General features: G+C 43.6%; 1 protein-coding gene across 1 annotated transcript in view; it reads right to left on the bottom strand.

Annotated features, from left to right (window-relative positions):
• Positions 1 to 21,666, bottom strand: part of RILP (Rab interacting lysosomal protein) — a 134,995-nt gene that overhangs the window by 89,319 nt on the left and 24,010 nt on the right. The window contains exon 2 of the mRNA XM_078680165.1: positions 621 to 744. Coding sequence (XP_078536291.1) covers positions 621 to 744 — 124 coding nt within the window. The remainder of the gene's footprint in view (positions 1 to 620; positions 745 to 21,666) is intronic.

Raw genomic sequence — 21,666 nt, 5'->3', positions numbered from 1 at the left:
CAACACATGTAAACAAATGCAACTAGTCAAAGATAGGCGAATAAGACCTCTTTATACCACATTGATTCCAACTTTCTGCCATTATTTTCAAGTGTAGGTAGAAATGTCCTTTTTAGAAAAATCTTTTCTATGACGTATACAGTGGGAAAAAAGTGAAACTGGCCAGTAACCCATGTACTCTTCTGTCCGATATCAACAATCACGACTGTCACAAACCCCAGTGAGTGCCTGGTCACTTCTGTATGCTGCATGATTTTAGTGATCAAAAAGAATGTGGAGAAAACCTGGTTTGCGATGGGGTCGTAGGGGGTGGCAGAGTGGGTACAGTGCAACTGTTAGGCGAGTTCACTGGCCCTCAGTCCAGAGTTTCCACTCTTTCTTACTGGAATAATTGAGCCCCAGAATGTTTATTCACTCACTCATAAACTAGAAATCCAATAGCCTACAATACAGATTGTACTTGTTCAGTCAATCACTCACTCACTCCACGCATGCCACTGATTCCTAGAGGAAAGCTACTACCTCACAGGTGCACAAGTCCCAAGGGATTTGTGTCTGGTTAGTGATAAAGGTAACCAGCTAGCCTGATGTTCGTCTCCACTCCTACCACATCAGCTTACCATCCTGAGACTGGTTTTCTGCCAGTTGGACAAGCAATTTCTGGTTCTCCTCCTTGAGATGCGCCACCTCGCTCTGAAGTAGATGTTCCTTACTCTGGGCGTCGAAAAGTTTCTGCTCCAATTCCTGGGTAAGTGAAAGGTATGAATTAATCCTCTACCCCAAACCAACAGAAGAACATCCAGAATACATGTCCAGCTGTGAGCCAGTGTCAATGTGGAAACAAATTCACGTCCAATCAATTAAAGTCACCAACAAATTGAGCAACAACTTAAAGATAACCTGGTTCATGCCTGATTTTGTTATCATCCACTGTGGGTTGTGCTCTGCACTTTCCAATCTAATTTAATGGCAATACGACCTACGCTCTTTTCAAATAGTAGCCAAAGCACTGCAATACATGAGTCATTAAAATCCTGAACTGCACACCATAACCCAGGATTTCTTCAAACCCTGAGCCATGGCTGCTACACAACTCATGTGCTGCTGAGCCCGCTGTAATGCTAGTCCTCAAACTCCGATATTCAACAAAACACCCCATCAGTTTATCAAATCTAGCCAATTATATTAAGCCCATGCTCTACATGAGCTAGTAGCAAGTCTACAAAGGGCATGTCCTCCTCAATTCCTGAGCCACGCCAGTGTAGCCTGTTCTCCTCAAAAGCCTTTGTGTGTCAGAGCAGAATTTGTTCTCCTCAAACTCTGCACTGAATTTACCACAGGTCATTTCTAAAAATATTCGTACATATCCAGCTCAACCCGATGCAACAGTGTTCCTACAAATGCATTTAAGATACAACCAGATAAAAGCAAAGGAGTTGCACATACAGCCGTGTACATCTTGCAGGGACCAGAGAGCCGGGGGACACATGGTAGGTACCCTTTTGCCTTTGGCAATTCATCTGGCCCCTTAAAGTATCACAGGCCAAACGCCTCATGACGGAACAGGAAAACACTGCGTACAAAAAAAATAGTGTGCTATTTTCAACTTTGTTTCCGAAGGGAGAACAGATTGTACTGGGATCCCACAGTCCTATATACCAGCAACATCTCTGGGAACTGTGCTGTCAAGCTCTACCATTTAAATAAAACCCTCCCGCTATAGCTCAAAACAAATCGTTCTTGTATTAGCCTACTGAAATGCGCCACTTTGCTAATAGCTCCTTACATTAATTCTGCTCCAGCCTTATACTTTGAGTAAGGGTCACCTAAACCATATCCACGTGATTGAAAACACACGCATTCCCTGCATTTGCTTACTGCCACCAGAAGCAGGCCCTACCATCCTCAAGAACTTCCTCAGAAGGTCAACTTGTGCTGCTTTTCCATCTAGGCTCCAAAGAAAACGAGATTGAAGAAGGTTTGGCCTTCAATCTCAACTGGCAAAGCAAACGGTGCTTAATTTTTAAAAGAACAATTGCCAGAAACCAAATATTTCGAAAAAGTCGACCATCGCCAGTGCCAAACGTCGAGCTTGCTGAATACCCAAACTGTCTAGTGTTTATGTTACCTCATCCCCACCATCATACGATCCCAGACTCTATACCTCACGGTCGTAGGTTCCTTTTCAGCCATGCTTTCTACCTTTGCCACGGTTCAGATTTTTTCTCTTCCTTCGCCTCTGTGCTGCTTTTATCTCTTGTTCTAGGAGAAAGTCTAATGCTTAAAAATAAGGCTCGTTCTCCCACCACCCCCTCCCACCCAAAAAAAAATAAGTGAGGTGAGCTACAACCACCAGCTCAAATTGACCACTAAAGTCAAGCTTAATATATAAATATATATATATTACAATACATGAAGACGGGTAACGGGAAAAGCGCCCAACGCTCTACTCTCAGATCACTGGCTACCCAACCAGTGTATTCTTATATCTGCACAAACTAATTAGCAATTTGAGGAATCAACAGCTGTCAACAAATCCAACCTCTAATCCTCGAGCTAAGAAAACGTTTTTATTCATTTTATATCGTCCATCAATCCTTCATGATAAAGTGAAGAACATACAAAAATTCTTACGTTTTTGAGTTATAAGAAAGGGTGTAGGCACCCCAGTAGTAAGGTGTACAAGAATTGAGATTAAAACATATTGTGGCCTTGTAGAAGCGACTGTGTCGCGAAACATGCGTTAGCTTTTTAAGTGATAATCATCATAAGGGAGGCACAAGAAGAAGCCACCATTCGTCGAACTCATCATGGAGCTCGAAAGAAGATCCTTCACACCTAGCTAATAACAAGTTGAGGCACAAGACTATTCTTTGAGAAAGTCTTGAGAAAGTCAGGTGGTCTCTGCCTCGCCCTTCCTAGCAGCAGAAAAGTCAACACTTCTCTCACACACATTCTTGCATCCTTCTTGTAGAATCCAATGAGCCATCCTAGTTTCCATTTACTTTTCTCGTCTCATTCTTAGATGAATGCTGTAAAAACGGAAAAGATAGGTAAATTTTTTTTTTTTCAAGGAGCTGAAAAATCTGGTATCTTTAGCAAAAATTAAGGTCTAACCTCAGCATCAATTTAATTGGCTTGAAAATGGTGAATGGTGGATCCACACAAAAAGTTTGCAATTCTATCATGTACAAAAGACTCTGGAGTAAAAGATTTCCCCAATCATCAAAAAAATCTTTAAGCAGTATCACTTATAAATAAAGAATATCAATTTGGGGAACTAGCCAAAACCACAGCCATGCATTCTGAACAGTGTAAAAATTAAAATCATCACTAGCAAAGGAGTCCGTCAACCTCCACTGGCAGGAGTTGGTCAAAGCTCAACGTCCCTACTTGGAACTATCTTAGAAGCCACCCTTCCTCTGTTGGTGGGAGGGGACAGTCTGAACCACGCGTGTTCCAACTACCCAAGCTCGACCACTCTTGTCTTAACCCTGCATATGCCATAACCACACGTTTACTTGGTTCGGGCAGTGTGCTGTCTAGCTGCTGGAAGACGGAAACAGAAGACGCTGGGCTGAGGTAAGTGGGGCAGGGGGTAGTTTTTAGGTATGGGAGGGGGTCAGGGTAGGTTTTAGGGCAGTGGAAGTGGTTGGGGTAGTTTAAGGGACAGTGGGGGTGCAGGGGGTAGGGTAGTGTATGTAAAGTGACAGGATTTTAGGCCATAGGGCAGTGGGAGGGGAATGGGAAGATAAGGTAGTTTTTAGGACTGGAAGGGTCATGGTAGGTTTTAGGGCAGTGGAAGGGGTTGGGGTAGTTTAAGGGACAGAGCCAAGGTGGAGGGAGTCTGGGTAGGGTACGTAAAGGGGCAGAGTTTTAGGACTTAGGCCAGTGGGAGGAGAATGGGTAGATGGGGTCATTTTTAGGGCTGTGTAGAGCGGGGTACCATTCATGCCCATACCACGAAATGTCATGGTAAAGGCGTGCCTGGTAAAGGAATGTGTGGTTAAAACACATTTGTGGTTTGGGCTGAGTGGTAGAGGCGCGCGAGGCCTAACCATGCGTACTTCTATCATACAACCCTCTATTGCGCAACTTCGTGGAATCCGACACCCTCATCATAGACCCCTAGCTCTGATCCGCACTTGATGCATTAATCTCTGTCAATCACCCCGCCAATATCCCCCCCCAATTACCCTCCTCTCATAACTTCAGTGTGACAAGTTGATAGAACTTTTCCTTAAAAAAAAGTGGCAGACATCCAGGCTGCTTTCTCCAACACAGTTGAGGCAAGCATCCACTTGGCTCACCCCAGTTTGTCCAGCGCTCTGTGTAGGTTTTATTCCATAGATACGCCTTCCTTCACATCACTACTTGCACCCATCAGATCAGGCTCACCGCTGGATCCTTATCCCCCTTTAGTGCTTGGCTAGCTGGCCCACACTGCCCTGAAGCAATGTATCCAACTGCAGAATACATCATTGGTAAATGGCATTGCTCCCAAGCCCTGGCAACTTGCCCAGGTCACCCCCATTCCTGAAAAAGCGTAATCTGGACCCATTCACTTAGTCAAATTATAGACCCATATCTCTCCTGCCTACCCTGGCCAAAGTGTTAGAAAACACGTGAACCAGCATCTTAAACGGAACTGAATGGCCTACTCCACCATTCACAATCCAGTTGTAGAGCAGGCCATGCCACCGAATCGGCCCGCCTCAGTGTTACTGAATACCTGGGGCATCAATTAGATTCTGGTAGGGCTGCTGCGCTGATCCTCCTGGATCTCAGTACGGCATTTGACACTACGCTCCTACTAATATTAAGGGAAATGGGAGAACAACACACAGCACTGTCCTAGTTAAGATCCTTCCTGCAAGATCGTAACTTTTAGGTTTACACACACCAACATAAGTCAAAACGTCACCCTTTATCGGCGGGGGTGCTTCAAAGGTCCACCCTGAGCCCACCTCTCTTCAATCTGTATCACCATTAGCAGAGATAGTTGAAAACTGTGGTCTCACACTTTTTTCATACACGGATGACCCCCAAATCATGGTATCTGTCTTCACTGGATCTGGAGCCACATCCATTTACCCACCATTAGCCTGGTCCCGAGCGAGGGCCGGGTCGGAAGTATCACCGGCTAAGCGGTGAGTCTTCACTCTTGTTGTGTCCACCTCTTTTCATTTTTTCATTTGCCTGTATCTGTACCTTACCATGGGTGTGCAGTGCTTTATTATATGATCGTACTGGTTATGATACGGTGTTTGCCCTTTTGTTTCCTTCTTCCTACCGTGTTGTAGACCTGTGGTCCTTCTTCATCTCGTCACAGGTATGAAACGCTGAGTATCCCGTCGCCCCTTTCAAACAGTTAGCTTGCTTTTCTGTCACCACATTTTACTGTTAAACCGGCAGCCCTCCCATGCAGCGACCCACCATTTGACGTAGATACTTAAGGGATCTACCCACCGCCCTCATACAATGATTTTTAATAAGATTTTACTCAAATTTTTCACGGGATACTCTCACCGCCATTCCCTAATGAAAGCCACACACACTTGGCGCATGGTATTCACTTCTCCGCACCTCATCACGCACCACCATATAGCCACTCCTGGTCGCCTACATATAGTTCTCACCATGACCATGTGTGGCACTGTGTGTCTCCACCTTGTTATCTGCCACGAATCTAAAGTAATTTATTTGTTACACGTCTCCCACTAGCACTCACCGGCTCACTAGTTAATCACCACCTGCACTCACTCAAACATGTTTATGTAATATTGTGTGGACATCAGATTCCATTCTGTACTTTGTATCCTCCCCAGCCCTGATGAGTCGTGCAAGCACTGTTACCGCTTGACGACGAAACAAGTGTCGGCTGGCCATTCATGAAATAAAAGAGGATTCATCCAACAACCATTCTCCTCTGCTTCGACCACTGTTACTTGTACCTTTATGTCCATTGAGGCATCTCCTTCTTTACTGTAATTTGGTGTGCAATTGGTATTTGTTCTTACACAGCACTGTCCTAGTTAAGATCCTTCCTGCAAGATCGTAACTTTTAGGTTTACACACACCAACATAAGTCAAAACGTCACCCTTTATCTGCGGGGGTGCTTCAAAGGTCCACCCTGAGCCCACCTCTCTTCAATCTGTATCACCATTAGCAGAGATAGTTGAAAACTGTGGTCTCACACTTTTTTCCTACACGGATGACCCCCAAATCATGGTATCTGTCTTCAAAGGATAATCACAGTGCCACAGGCTGGAGGAGGGGCCCTCGGTGTATTTGGCATTTGATACACGTGAGGGAAGAAGTAAAGGTTGAATACCAGATTGTTCTGCGCAGAGTGCAGCTTTATGTTAACATGGTGAGCTTTGCTCCTGTCACGATCGTTGCCTTGAGCATCAGGATTCCAAAGGTATCAGTGCTGCCCAATGCCCACCCTATGAAGCTGCGAGCACCTTTGTGGATTGAAGCCAGCTGCAGCCTCAGCCCGCGTGTCTCCATTGATTTGCTGGCTGCCTCATTGGAGAGCTGGACGTCTGCATTAGGCAGGTAAAAATACCAGCTATCAGTTAAAATGTTGTGTACTATCAGAAAGAAGTCAAAAGCAGGCAGCAATTACACAAGCCTGTGCCATTTTCGTAGACATATGCAGAGCAATTGTGTTGTCATTTGTTGTGTAAATTAAATTCCATTGGACTGGGCCAGGTCTCTTATTTATACCAAAGTGATATACATTGATTAGTTAAAGTTTGAGAGTCAAATGAACCGCCCTGATGCTCAGTGGCATACTGGCCTCTTCTACTGAAACAAAATGAAGGAATAAGTCATGGATCAGGACAGACCCATGTCTTTATCTTCTGCCATCCAAAGTGAGTCTAACAATATCCTGGCCTCCCTCAACCTATGCCAAGACATTAAAAGAGAAGGTTGCATGAGTAGGCGTGCAGGGTGGGTAGTGTGCCCGAATGAGCGCATAGTGAGTGGTGCGCCTGAATGAGCACGGATGAGGGGAGGCAGTATGAGTGCAGAGTGGGTGGTGCGCCTTTAGGAGTCCGGGGTGAGTGGAGACGCTGTAGGAGTGCAAGGTGAGTGGTGTGTTTGTATGTGTGGGGATGAATAATGAGTGCAGTGTGAGTGGAATGCCTGAATGAGTGCATTGTGAGTTGGGACACGGAGTGCAGGGTGAGGATTAGGTCTGTGTGAGCAGGGAGATGGCAAGTCTCAGAGTCCATTTGCTTCCTTTTTTATTTTTAATGGTAACAAGCTTTATTGAGAGAGAGATATACTGAAAATACTTCATTTACACCTATTATTTCTCTAATTCTCTTGAGAGGGTAGAACCCCCTGCATCCCCACCTATCTCTGATTCTAGCTCGCTCACACTTTATATGCAACTCAGTTTTCTGCCCCACCACTTTTAAAATGCACCTGCCACCACTGGTAATGCACCTGCCACCACTGGTAATGCACCCTCGCTCCAGTACATCTAAGAGCCCTGCTTGATGACAAATTAACCATGAGCCTCCAGAACTACAAGGTGGCGACCACTTGCTTTGGCATCCTCAATTGGGTCAGGAAAATTCTTACCCATCTCCCTACCTCCGCCCAGAGAACTGTAGTCTAGGCTTTGGTTATCTCCAGGCTGGACTATGGAAATATCCTCTACCTGGGTGTGGCTAAAGCTCTACTTATACGTGTTCAAATAGTACAAAATGCTGCTGCACGACTCCTGATCCATCATCCCCCAAATACACTTCTACAGCCAGTATGCTTCTAGACCTGCACTGGGTGCCAGTTGAACGACTTGTTCAATTTAAGGCTTTATGCTGCATGCACACACATCTATCCAAAACTGGAACACTGTATCGCAGATCTTTGGTGTCCTTGTACTCACCCACACACTTGTTACTCTCAAGTCATCTCAAGCTGGCTGGAATTCCTGGAGTCAGAAAACATTGTCAAAGAGGCCGGGCGTTCCCCTTTTTACGCCCCAAGCTCTGGAACGCTCTGCCACTGAGAAAGTTCCACTCGTTCCTAACCTTTTGCAAATTACTTAAAACCTGCCTGTTCCAACTCCTTTAATTCTCTTTCTGGACAGCATTCCGGTCTGACCAATATTTTGAGATGGGCCCAGCGCAGGGAAACCTTTCTCGGGTAGCCATGCAATTTATAAATCACGTATAACAATAAGGGGAAATAGGCAAATGGGTGACAACTCAATATCTACAGACAGAAATGTTGTCAAGGTGACAAAAGCACAGCTCCTTCCTTAAGAACCTTGTAGCAATTAGAACCACGTCACGCCACAGGGATCAACCCGCAGTAGCTACAACCAGACTTCAGAAATGGAGGCAATCTGTTTGGAGGTTTTGGTTTACAACCCGACTCCTGCCGAGCTGAGACAGGTCCAGTCCCCGCAGCACCTCATTGGACATATCAAATCTGTCTGACCCAATACAGTGTTATTAGGATTAGTCCTGATGGGGCCAAATTTGTATGCAAAACACCAAAGTCCGAGTAAGATCAAATGTGCAGAGCAACGTGTGATGAGACAGCTGTCTCCAGTACGAAGCCCTCCCCGACACCCGGCCTAGACCGAGGCACCAGGGAACTGAATGATGAAAACAGGTCAGGACGATCAGAAATGCTAGTGCTGGTAACACTGATAGAAGGGAGAAAATGTGAGCCGCCTGTGTAATGTTTTATATTCCTGCAGTTGGCGCGAATGCACCACCTTAGGCAGTGTCCTAATGGCCCCGTAAACTGATGTCACTGCAAATTGTACCGGTTTGACAGGATTCATATAAAAAAAAACCCTCACGTTACTGCATTTGCGCCTCACTGCAGAGTGCTGACCTTTACCAACCAACAAACAATACAGGTAAAGGGTGACATGCTGAAATGAGAAGCTTTGACTAGTAAGTATTTGAGAAAGGCCTTCCGGGCTAAAGAGAAACCAAATGGGATAAGTGAAAATGAACGGATGCTCAATTCAGTAGAACTTCATGGGTCACTCTCAGACAGGGATGCAGAAGTGAGTGTGCTGAAGACCAAGATCGGGGGTCTCCAACCTTTGTGTAATAAAAGATTCTTAGTCAGTGAAAATCCTTCCGAGCTACCAATATTAGTGTTGTAATTGTGACCACATCAAACAAGATTACATTATTGGCAACCATATACAAGAATACCAGCTCTGGTCACCTTACTGAATTATGGGTAACATAAAACAGACATATGCTAAAATGCCCCTGGCAACAAGAAAATAATAGTAAACATAAGTTTCCCCAACACTGCATGATCGAACAGGTTTAAATATATGCTCGGAACTCAGACATTTTTCTCTAAACATCAGCTTTTGAGGCGTGAAAATACACACATTTTCGTCATGCATTTTCACACTTTTCAATTTTGATATACATATTTTAATTTGAACAAGCAAATGCTTCTAATTTAGTGGGTTAGGCTGCATGCAGGTAGTTTAAAAGCCATCAGTAGCTCATGAGCTACTCGTTGGAGAATTCTGGCCTAGAGAAACAATCCAGTCTTCAATGCTGAAGGCTTGCATGAATTAAAGCCTTTACATCAATATATACCATACAACAATATATGCAGAAAACCTTCAACAGAAGAGCGGGCAGTTTCTTTAGCAGAATGTGGGTAGAGGTGAGTTAGAAGACTTCTCAAAAATGGGAGTAAGTGAGTTACAAATTAATAATCTGTAGGACCCATGGGCCTTTGGTTAACTCCTCACACCACTTCAAGAAACATTTCACGTTGTCTCTCCCCCATAGTCACACCATAAGAAGGAAAAGACCATCCAAGTTCATTGGGTATCTGAACTGAGGTCACTGTCAGGAAGGATTGGTCTGCCAGTAGCTTGGCAAGTGTGTATTGTGACTACCAAGGTTGCAGCAGAAGCCACTGCTGCTGAATGTGGATCTTCTGGAAAGGATGAAACATCTGCAATGGTTCCCCCAAAAAATTTCAGTGAGGACAAATTGAGAGCGCTTGCAGTAGTATTATTTTGTTTTACTTTTTCACATCATTCATCCTCTTTGTCCCTACAAACATGCCCCATCAATAGCAAAGCAAATAGTTTAATTTGTAGACGTGAATCTGGCACGGGACTTCCAAGATTCTCTTCTAAGCATTACTCCACTGTCGAACTGCATTCCTATATCAAACTGCAATTCCTGTGCCAGGTTTTGCACATGGAATGTGCGTGGAAGCGGTCAACACAGCAAAAAATGAATAATGTCTTGTACGAGCACCAGTGATGGTGGCACAGACATATGAGCATGCTTACATCACTACACATGCAAACAAGAGAGACAGCCGTCATTTGGATTATTTTGTATTTACCTTTCCAAGATGGTGGACGCCAGTCTAGAAGCGGTAAATAAGAATTTATTTAAATGTGCACAAAAGTGTATTTTCAAAAAGGAACAGCCGAACACCAAATGGCAGCTGCCAGGCCTTCCAAAATTTTCCAAAACACTTTTTTTCTTTTTCACAAGACTGTGAAGGGAGGGGTGGGGGAGCAACAAAGGATCATGGGGGAGAAGTAAACACGGAAGGTAGGGGAGGGATGCAAAGGGAGCATCGGAAGAGTTTGAGGTACATGGGGGTTAAACAATTTAAAAAGAAAAATAAAGCCACGGTGGGGGAAGCAATGGAGCAGCAGGGGGTGGGGAGAAGAGAGATTAGGGAGCAACCCGGAGCGCATGGTGAACTGGGTATTTGAAAGGTAGCAGCAGATGAATCAGAGCGGAAAAACACACATGCACCCTCATGGAGTGCTGAAAGAAATAGAAAGTAATTCCTGAAACGAAGGATAAAAGCCATCCAATCAACAGGATAGTAAATACGCTATGCTTCATGGAAGGGGCAAATATATCAGAGTAAGGAAGAAATCCACTGAACAAGAAGCAATCAAATGAGATCTGACAATAAAGCCAACCAATGGTATTCAATGGGCTTTCCAAAAAGGCCATTACGTTTTGGTACTTGGTTTGTAAAAGAATGAGTGCGGGCATCCAATGCTCTGCTCAGAATCCTGGGGCTGGCGCTGTTAATGTTGGTGCGCTGAATACCAAGGATGCGTAGTCTTGAATCCACCCCAGGCCTCTCTCATCCACTGTTAGACACTCCCCGCCCTTTTAACTCACTCTTCTAGGTTCCTGCTTTCTCCCTCCGTGACTGTTTTCCTTCTTTCTTTCTCCTTTGTGTGCTTTTACCTCTTGGTTTCTAAAAATGTCTGAAAAGAAAACAATAAGTGTCGGTCACCGAAAATGAGTGCTGGTGCCCCCTCCCCTCCCCAACCTGTTCAAATTGAGTATTTGTATTGTCCACAATAGGTCTTTTGACAACAGACAGCTAAGAGCAAAACTGTAGGGGAGATCCTAAAATATCTGTTAAAATAAGAAGCAGAAACCCAGAAAGTGATAGCAATTTCTTGGGTTGAAATGCAATCAAACATATTAATAGTGCTGATACTTTAGGCTGCAGATTTTTAAATAATATTGAGAAATATAGCCAAGTTTTTCCGAATCAGCGGTGTTGGGTGCTCTGTAATCTTCAGGACTCGCCAGATTTACTTCATTTGTTGATCACATCTCAGCAATGAGAACAGTTGCCACACCAACCAATAAAATGTAGCGCGGGCTCACTATAATAGGTTTGGGATCTGTTTAAATGTTGTCTGCATTCACCACTGAGCCAGCTGATTGCCACTAGCGCATCTACTGTATATACATTTTAATCATTTTGCAAATTGTTGCACCCAAATAAACCATTCAATCAATCAACAAAGGATCCTATTCAAGCAAAGTTAATGGTGGAGGTTAGAAATTGGGTTTCTGGTTGGCTGAGGTATAAACCTTCTCCAAGCAGGAACCCCAGTCTTAGTCGGGGTAGGTCATCTTAGTCAGGGTAGGTCACAAACACACCCCAAATTAACCTGTGCTCACCCCCTTGTAGCAGAGCAGTCAGGCTTAACGTAAGAAGCAATGCATAAAGTGTTTGTGCAACACTTCTAACACTAAAACAGAGAAAACACCACACAAAAAGATACCACACCTGGTTAGAAAAACAGAGCTTAATTTCATGGACAAAATGACCAAAATCTAATAAGTGTAAACGGAGTTATGAATTTTTAAAGAATAAACTGAAACGTAGTGCTTAAAAATATAAAGCGCTAACCAGGGATATCTGGTTGCGCAAGACTAGGTCAAATCCAAAAGTTCAGACTGACTGCGATGGAGTACAGGTCGAATACAGGGACCAGTATTAGCCTGTTGAAGCAGTACCTTGGCTTGCGCTTGCGTCAAGGACAAGATGTGAGGAGCAAAGGAGGCGATGCATCAACGTCGATCCTTCGGTTGTAGGCAATGCGTCGGCTCCAAGCCACACAAAGTCAGGGAAGCGTCTGTAATGGAGGCGATACGACATCGATGCAATGTCCTTGATCTTCGCAGCAGCGGCAATGCGTTGGTGGAGATGAGCTGGTTCTGAGCATCGCAATGCTTGGATTTTTACTGGACCAACACTTTATACCCACTGCCAAAGGTCTAGGCCTAGATTGGTAATAATTAGCAGGGCAAGACTCACAGATGGCAGAGCCCATGAGCTGTAGCAGGGTGCTTGGAAGTCTTTGGGTCCCGGAGACTTCAGAACAGGAGGCAATTAGACAAGCCCTTTGAGCCACTTTGGTTCTGGTTTGGAGAGATGTAGGTCCAGTTCTTCTCACTCCTAGGCAAGAGGGCAGCAGGTCAGCACAGCAAAGCAAGAGTCCAGCAGAGTAATACTCCAGCAGAATGGTAGTCATTGTAACAGCACAGTAGTCCTTTTTCCTGGCAGAGTATCCCCAGGTCCAGAAGTATACGAAGTTGGAAGGGTCAGAAGTCCAGTTCTTATACCCAGTGGTGCACCTGAAGTGGGGAAGACTTTAAAGAGATGCCTTAGAAGTGCACAGAGTCCTTGGTCACTCTACCCTGGCTCCTGACTCACTACAGTGGGGCATGCATCCCTTTGTGTGGGGGCAGGACACAGCCTATTCAGGTGTGTCAGCTCATACCTCCCATCCTGCCGCAGATGGCCCATCAGGATGTGGATGGCCTATCAGTCAAATCTAAGCTCCATTTGTGTGTGACTTTCTAGAAGGAATGCACAAAGCCCAACTGTTACCCGCTTCAGATATATATTCAGGTCAGGCAGAAGGCATCAAATGGCTGGAACAGCATCGGGGCAAAGAAACGATGCATTTAAGCCCAGATGTCTGTACTGGGTGAATGTTTGACATAGTCCAACATTCTGTCTATCAATTTTTCTTTTTGCATTTTCCACCAGAGTGGGACGGATATACCCAGATTTGTGTCCAGTGCTCCCCATACCACTGGAGTCAAGCTAGCCTGGCTGATGAGGAGTGAAACCCCGAAACTGGTCACAGTATGCTTGTTTCCGGCCTAGGAAGGACCTGATCTGGCAGTTCGGGCTGGACTGTTCCCATGGGGAGCATGGCCAAGAGGGATTTGCAAATGGCTGGGTGTAAACTAAAATGGTACGGTAAGCAAAAAACTGATGGATTTAGGCCCAGATTTCAGTAAGGGGGTGCATGGTTGACATTGTTCAACATTCTGTCCATCAATTGTTGTTCTTCCAACTTTCTAAAAGTGGCATTTTGAGAATTACAACTTAAAATCAGACTTCACCATAAGTTGCGATTCCAGAGACATCAAACTTGGGGGTCCCAACTCTTCCTACTTGGAAATTACACTTAAAAAATGTAACACAGTCAGCCCAATGGTATCCTACTGAAGAGATTGGCCCTGCAGTAGTGAAAAACAAATGTAAGAGTTTTTCACTACCAGGACATGCAAAAGTAAATGTCCTACTTTTTAAATAAACTCACCCTGCCCTTCGACTGTCCAGGGCCTACCTTAAAGGTGACTTGCAAGTATTAAAAATGAAGGTTTGGGACTGGCAAGAGAGTTAACTTGTCAGGTCAACATGGCAGTTAAAACTACACCCACAGTCTGCAATGGCAGGCCTGAGACATGTTCAAAGGGCTGCCTATGTAGGTGGCACAATCAGTACTGCAAGCCCACGAGTAGCATTTAATTTACAGGTCCTGGGGACATGTGGTACACTTTACCACGGACTTATATGTAAATTAAATAAGCCAATTGTGTGTACGCCTATGTTACCATGTTTTAAGCATAGAGCACATGCAATTTGGGACTGGTTTGCAGTGGTAAAGTGGCCAGAGTCCTAACGCCATCATAAACTATGTCAGCAAAAACAGAAGGCCTGAAGGAAAAATGCCAGGGGAAACCACACCAAGGATGTCAGGTCTAACAAGGGAACTGTAAGGTGCCAGAATGTTAGTGTCCAGTTCTGTGGTTAACAGGGATACAGTAACCTGTTCCTAGGTGGGACATTACCCAAATGCTGTATCCCATCATAGTTTTGAGGCCCAGGTCTCGAAAATGGCTGGTTGTGGTCAAGATTTTTCTCTGGCATCCATGGTCTGGGAGAATCAGTTTGCCTGCAAGGCTTTATCAGGTTCAACTGAAATCAGACTTTGGGATTTGTGACCAACCCTAAAATAGCGAGATCTCAGAACCATAACACATAGAGAGTGGGTGCAAATGGTTCCAAAACGAGGATGGTCAGCTCTTTCCAAATGAACTTGGGCACATAAGAAAAGCTTAAAAGTTGAGAACTTGGAGTGCCTCTGCGAATTAAAATGTACAACTTCCTGCAGGTACAGCGTGGGACAGAGAAGGTGCAAGCTCAACAGTGCTGATGTACATAAGTGTTGCTGCAGCTCCACAGACAAGGTGTTGCTTATCCATTGTTCTTGGTGTTATTTCTTGACTACATGGCAAGCAAAAATGTCGTGGGTTTATGGTGGTTTTGGTTCCTTGAGGCACTCTCCACTCAGGCCATTTAACCCTCTGGCATTGTGCAGATCTTACAGTAGTCAGGGCAGCTCCTCTTTGGGAAAATTTGGCTTTATCCGTTTCTTTTTTGTGGGAAGGTTTTTTTAGTTTCAGACTTGGTAGTACTCTACCTCAGAATTTCCACCTACATCCTACGAGGCAGGAGTTCGGGTCAACCGTAGAACAGGAGGTGGAGTCTGGAGAACCTCCTTCTCTCTGAGGGGGGGACTTCCATTGAGTCTACCCACAGGCGTCCTACCGTTGAGAAGGACGTCGATGCCCCTGTCCAAACTAGGATCCGGGACACCGAAAATCGCCGAAACCGTGCCAACAGGGCTCCGTGGGTGCCAGCAGTCGAGATAGATGCAGCCGCACGCCGGATCTGCCACTCGGGAGGAAGTTGCCAGACGCTGTGATGCCACCAGGAAGTAGACGCTGGAATCGGAGTCAGGTCAGCTACTTCAAACGTCACCAAAATGATGCAAGATAAATCAGGAAACACAGCGATGTCTTCTTAGGCATAAGATGTAGTTTAATCAAGAGCACAGATTAAGGCATACAACCTCCCAGCTGACCAGACTCGTAACTGCCAAGTCTGGAATCTAGCTGAGTAAAGAAACATGCTAAGAACATTGGTAAATTCTAGAACGCTAGGAGTAAAGGACACAAAGGAAGGGTTAAGAAGAAACATAATGATAAGCATTTACAACAAGGTCATAGTGACTGCCTCAATAGCTCATGGCTAGCTCTGTACTGCACCCGCTAGTACCGGTCTGTCCACGCCCTACCTGTTCTTCCCATTGATGAAATCCAACTAGTGGGATCAGTGCACTCTTATTCTGCACACAGGCCTGGCAGATCCAGCGGTACCTGGTGCCGACAGTAGCACACATTTCCCCAAAACGAGACTCCAAGGTTTGCCAGTCTGCTGCTGCAGACGTTTGGTGAGCTGACCCGCATAACTTAAAGCTGGAGCATAGCAGCATCCACTACGCAATCTTAAATGTGGAGTAAAGACACATCCCGGAAGATTAAAAAAGAACAAACTATCAATGGGCTATCGGGGCAAGGACGTTCATCAGAAATCAGCCGAGTGCAAAAGATGCAGGTTCTGATACACACTGCTCTGAGGTGACAAGGGAAAAGGTGACAAGGCAGCCGGTTAAAGGTGAATACACTTATTCCTTGAACGAGTCACAGTAATTGCAGGCAGCTGTCAGCCCTCACAAACGGCTCAGTCCCACTCCAGCCGTCACCTGCCCGCTACACCCACCTTCATGGAACGTCGGTATTATCATTCCATGAAAGCATATGCCACGAGGCACAATACAGCATTGTCACGAGCGTGTACAGCAAACTAAAAAGGACATGATACACCTCCCTTTTTCCACTCAAATAGATTTTTTTTTTTTTTTTAATTGAGTAACTTGTAAATATACATATAAAAACTGTGACGGAAAAAAAAACTAAAATGTATAATGAAATTCTACGGAATAGATAATACAGCAAAAGCCCCATGAGGAATAGATAGTACATGTAATACAGGTAATGTAAACAGTTTCACATGTGATCCAGCAAAGAAAACAATCCAAATTCAAAAGAGAATAAATTCTTTGAAAATCTCAGGTATTTTACAAATACATTTTCCTGAGGAACAATTTAATTTTGCCCTACTCCCTACAGGCCCAGTACGCGTGCGCTCAGGGCCAGCTCCCTCTCACCCCCCCAATCCCACTTTCACTAACCATGCACCATTGCCCATTCAGTTCAGCAATTTCACTGCACACCTATATGTGCCCACCTCCTACACCTGAAAAGATGGGTCAGATCTTACTCTTCCTTTAGTGCACCTGGATTCAGTTAGTTTCACCCGTACATAACATAACAGGTGTATTTGTAAAGCACACGTTCACCCCAGCAACGGGTCATCTTGGCGCTGAAATAACAGATGTATATTGTTACCCAACTCAATGGTACCCAATCACCTGTTCCAAAAGGCACACCCTTGGTTCCCTTCATGACATCATACCTCTCTTTGCTTTTTCTAGAACTTTCCCAGATGTATTTCAGATTTTTCTAATATCCTGATCAAATTGACCACTAGGCCTTATAGAAGTTGTTCAACGACGACAGCCTCAGGAGGTCCTGTGCGACCCTGCCCCTCAATGCCACAGAAGTCGAAACACACCCTGTGAGGCGTGTTGCGATATGATCACAACAGAGCAAGAACAGCATCCCCCACATCAACATCATCAATCACTGCCCCCCTGACACAATCACTGACCATTCGGTTAGCCCTCTTAACTTGACTATTATCCTGGGGATGATACAGACAACACCTTTTGTGCTGGATACCCGCTCCATTCAAGGACTCGTACATCTCAGATTAAACAAACTGCATATCATTATCAGACAGTAATTTTGAAGGAAAACCTTCTTCGGCAAAAACATCAGTGAAATGTGATAATATTTCTGGTTCAAGCTACTTTGTCTAATGATCCATTAAAACAATCGCAAAATATGGAGCATGAGGTAAAACATGAAAAGGCCCCAGATAATATATAGTAACATTTTCCCATACTCTCAGAGGACATTCAGAAATGACCATGGGTGGGGTTCCACATTTCAAACCTTTGTCATTGTTAACACAATTCACACGCTTACCAACCCAATCCTTCACATCCCTGTGCATACCGGACCACCTGGATATTTATTTCAATCTTTTTATTTTTATCATGGTCCTGCCTAAATGACCCTCATGACTTATACTTGGAAGTCTGTCTCTGATCTTACTAGGATGAATCAACTGGTCTGTTCTGAACAATAACCCAGATTCCATTGATAATTTTGACTGCACCTTACTATACGCTTGAAGTTCCACAGAAAGATTGCCTTCTCTTGGCCAACCTTTTTCCATATACTTCACAAATTTTTTCAATACCAAATCTTGGTTGAGTGTATACTTCAATTCCTCCTCACCGACATACTTGGTACCTAACCAAAACTTATTTGCAACCAAACACTACATATCTTGTTGGTCATCAACCTCCTCACTACTAATCCGCTCTGGATATGGCCAATCTAGACAAACAGTAAGCTTTCCTATTTTGTCCGCCAGGTATAAACTCACAGAAATCATATTTGAGCACTTTCACACTCGGTCTGAAAAGTCTAGCAGTGGCTTTGGTGGAATTGACATTGCTTCCACTCAAAATAAGTACCAGTGGTTTGAGGTCTGATCGAAATATATATTTTGTACCCTATATATAAGTGTTAAACCCTTCCATCGCCCAGACACACACAATCATCTCATGCCCAATTACAGAATGCTGTCTTTCCACTGGTGTAAGGGTTTGAGAGGTGAATGCAATAGAACAATAATCACCTCCTCCACCTTTGGATAGCACAACTCCCAATCCCACAGCACTTGCATCAACTGTCACGCCTTCATCAGGTGTGTATGAACTGAGCAGGGGTGCATGCAACAAGCAATCCTTGAGCTCTTTAATTGCCAGCTCTTGTGCCTCACTCCACACAAACACTTTGTGTTCTTTTTCAACAAAGCAAGAAGCAGTTCCTCTTTTGTAGCAAAGTTTTGTACAGACTTAGCATAATATTCGCAGATACCTTAAAAAAGACTTAAGTTGCTCCTTGTCCATTGGAACGGGCACTTCCTTAATGGCCTTCAATATCCCCGGACACAGACCAATGCCCTTGCCAGAAACGATATGGAACAGGTACTCTACCTCATGTAGGCCAAAATTACACCCGTCTCCTGAGTTTCAATCCTTTCTCTTTCAAGGAAGCCAAAACCACATCCAACCTAGTAAAAATGCTCATCATGATCTTTCCCATAGTCCAAAATGCCATCCTGGAAGACAAGAACACCCTTCAATCCTTTCAAAACCTCACACGTCACTCTTTGCAATACCGCAGGTGTGGCAGCAAGTCCAAAGAGCATCCTGCAAAATTGGTAAACCTCACTAGGTGTGATGAAAGAAGCAAGATATTTAGATTCTTTCACCAACACCACCTGATAACACGTGGACTGTAAATTCAGTTTGGAAAAAACACTTGCTCCTGCCAGTGTACACTTCATTTCTTCAATTTTGGTAGAGGATACCTGTCAAACCAAATGACTGGATTTAAACTCCTGAGATCAATGCACATCTTAAGTTCTTTGTTCTTTTTACGGACAACAACTATAAGTGACAACCACAGGGATGATTCTATGGGTTTGATTACCCCTCCTTGCATGATTATTCAATAATTCGTCTAGGACCGGTTGCACACTGAACAGCACTACCCTCAACTTATGCTTCACAGGAATGCTCCCTTTCTTCAATTTGATAACATGTTCGAAATCTTTCAACATTCCCAATTCTTCTGCAAAAACCTCTGTGTTTTTCCAAACTAGAGTGTATATTATTGATTTTCATTTCTGATTGACATTCTGCTATATTTAAAACTCTGCGCATGCACCCGGACTTGAGAATAATTCCTTAAGCAAGCTTGATGGTACCAACTTAGGATGGCTGGCCCACAGTACGAGACATTAATCTTCCCTTGCACCTCTCGACCTTTAAAATTGAGAATAGTTTTAAAAAAACTCACCAAATCAACATTGATGCCATTATATCCTGGAGGAATGACAACAGGTGGTAGTAACCCATCTTTAAATTTGTTGTGCGAAAAGTGTCTTGGGATATAATGGTGATATTGGTTACAGAGTCTGTTAGTGAAGGTAATATCACCCCACCAATTTCTGAAATTTTCCACAAGATCAGATTTAGGTACATCATCCTCATGAACCCTCACGCATAACGATGGACTGTTCATAACATTTAACATTTCTTAGTCAAACCCTTCACACTTGAATTCTTGTACACAATATTTGGATTTCGAACATTCATTCTCTTGAAATTGTTACACAACAATAAACTATTCATATCATTAGTCAATTTCTCATCACATTCTTCGTTCACCAGATTCCCACTACCTTCTTTGCATTCATACGACGCACCATAGCAAAATGACCAGCGACTCCATACTTACTACGTTCTTTGGTAACTGCATTACACGGTTTGGAAGAAGCTATGTTAAACTTGGATCCACAATGATAGCAATTGTCAGAGTTGAAGATTCTTCTCTTATCTCCCTGTTTGTTTGTACTGGTTTTGTTCCTTTTAATAAATAAAACTGTCATTCATCTTGTAAAGTTTTTTGGCAGATTCTTTTGAATTCTGAATGCGGTTTGCAATCTCTACGCCTTCATCTAATGGCGGGGTTTAACAAGCAAGTAGTCTCTCTCTTGTATTTTCGTATTAGAACACTGAGTTACTAATTGGTCTCTAATTACCTGATCTAGTAAAGTTTCAAAATGTACATTTGGCTGCAAGAACATGCAATGACGCTACATACACTTTGACTAATTTAGAGGCAAGTAGTTCTCGCGAAAAAAACATGGTCTCCTTATAACTAAAAATGAATGCTTTGAGAAACGCTCTTCTAATCTTTTTACCACCTTCTCATACTCATCCAGTTCATCATTCTTCTCTGGTGTATACAGAGGAAGATGAGCAAAAATGTCCTGACCCTTGAGGCCCAAGGAGAGTTCAAGTAACCATTTAATCCTCAAAAATAGATCACATCTTATTCTTTTAAAACTTTTCTTCTATGTAAGCTACATAGAAGAAAAGTTGTATAGGCATAAGCAGATGTGAATAAAGGAACCCTTTTTTTGTTGAAAATTTGAGATGTACTTTAAATGACTTGAAAAACTTACATATTTGTTGTGATGAATTCTGGGTACGGACCATTTTTTAAATTGTTCTATGGAGCTATGCTCCTGTGTCGATGATTAGGAAGCTAATCTTCCAGATCGATGCACCACACTTGTTTGGACTACAAGGTTTAATAGAAGTGATGGGTGAAATTCAGGTTGTTTCAGTCTCACTTTTGTAAATTAACCATTTAATCCCATCAGGTTTAAACCTGAAATCATCATGGCTCCAAGCAATTATTTGAAAGCTCCAAAACATTCTTTCCATGCAATGTTTGGCTCCCCTGGAGACTATAAGAATGGCACCGGAGGGTAGATAGCCTGCATGTTTAATGTTAAGTCTAAGCTAACTCAGAAAAATCACAATGTGTAGTAAGAGCTGATGGGGACTTCTTCAAGAGAAACAAAAAATGAATACGGATACAGTAGTCGCCAATAATAATTCAACTTCGGAAAAGATATTTAGTCAAAATAGGTTGACAATAACAGTGTATTAAAATGATATTTTATTTTATTCTTGACTTTGTAATCACTCAAAGTGGTGACTCAAATCACTCAAAATCACTAGAATTGTCAAAGTTTAAAAGACAAAAAAATTGCATGACCTTGATTAGGTCATAAAAGGCAATGTAAGAAGGATGTCGTTATTGGATAGGCAGATGTCTTCCCTAGTTTGAGACATGTCAGGCAGGGTAGGATGGCCACCGTTCATCAATCAGTAGAACATTCAAAATATCGGCCAGATCTGTGCACTGGATGTGTTACCTTCAAAATTTAGATCAGACCAAACAGAAGCTGGTGCTCAGGCGTGCCTGTGAAAGCACGCTGCAACAATACATTTGTCGCCAGCAGACAGAGCACCAACAGTTGCCTGTAACCAGATTAAAACTGTGACTTGCATAGGAGATGTCAGACCAGAACCGCACCAC

The sequence above is a fragment of the Lissotriton helveticus genome, chromosome 3_1 (genome assembly GCF_964261635.1).
Source record: "Lissotriton helveticus chromosome 3_1, aLisHel1.1, whole genome shotgun sequence".
NCBI classification, from domain to species: Eukaryota; Metazoa; Chordata; class Amphibia; order Caudata; family Salamandridae; genus Lissotriton; species Lissotriton helveticus.
Note: the sequence above shows the minus strand (reverse complement) of the source record. Positions and strands in the feature narration are given on the sequence as shown.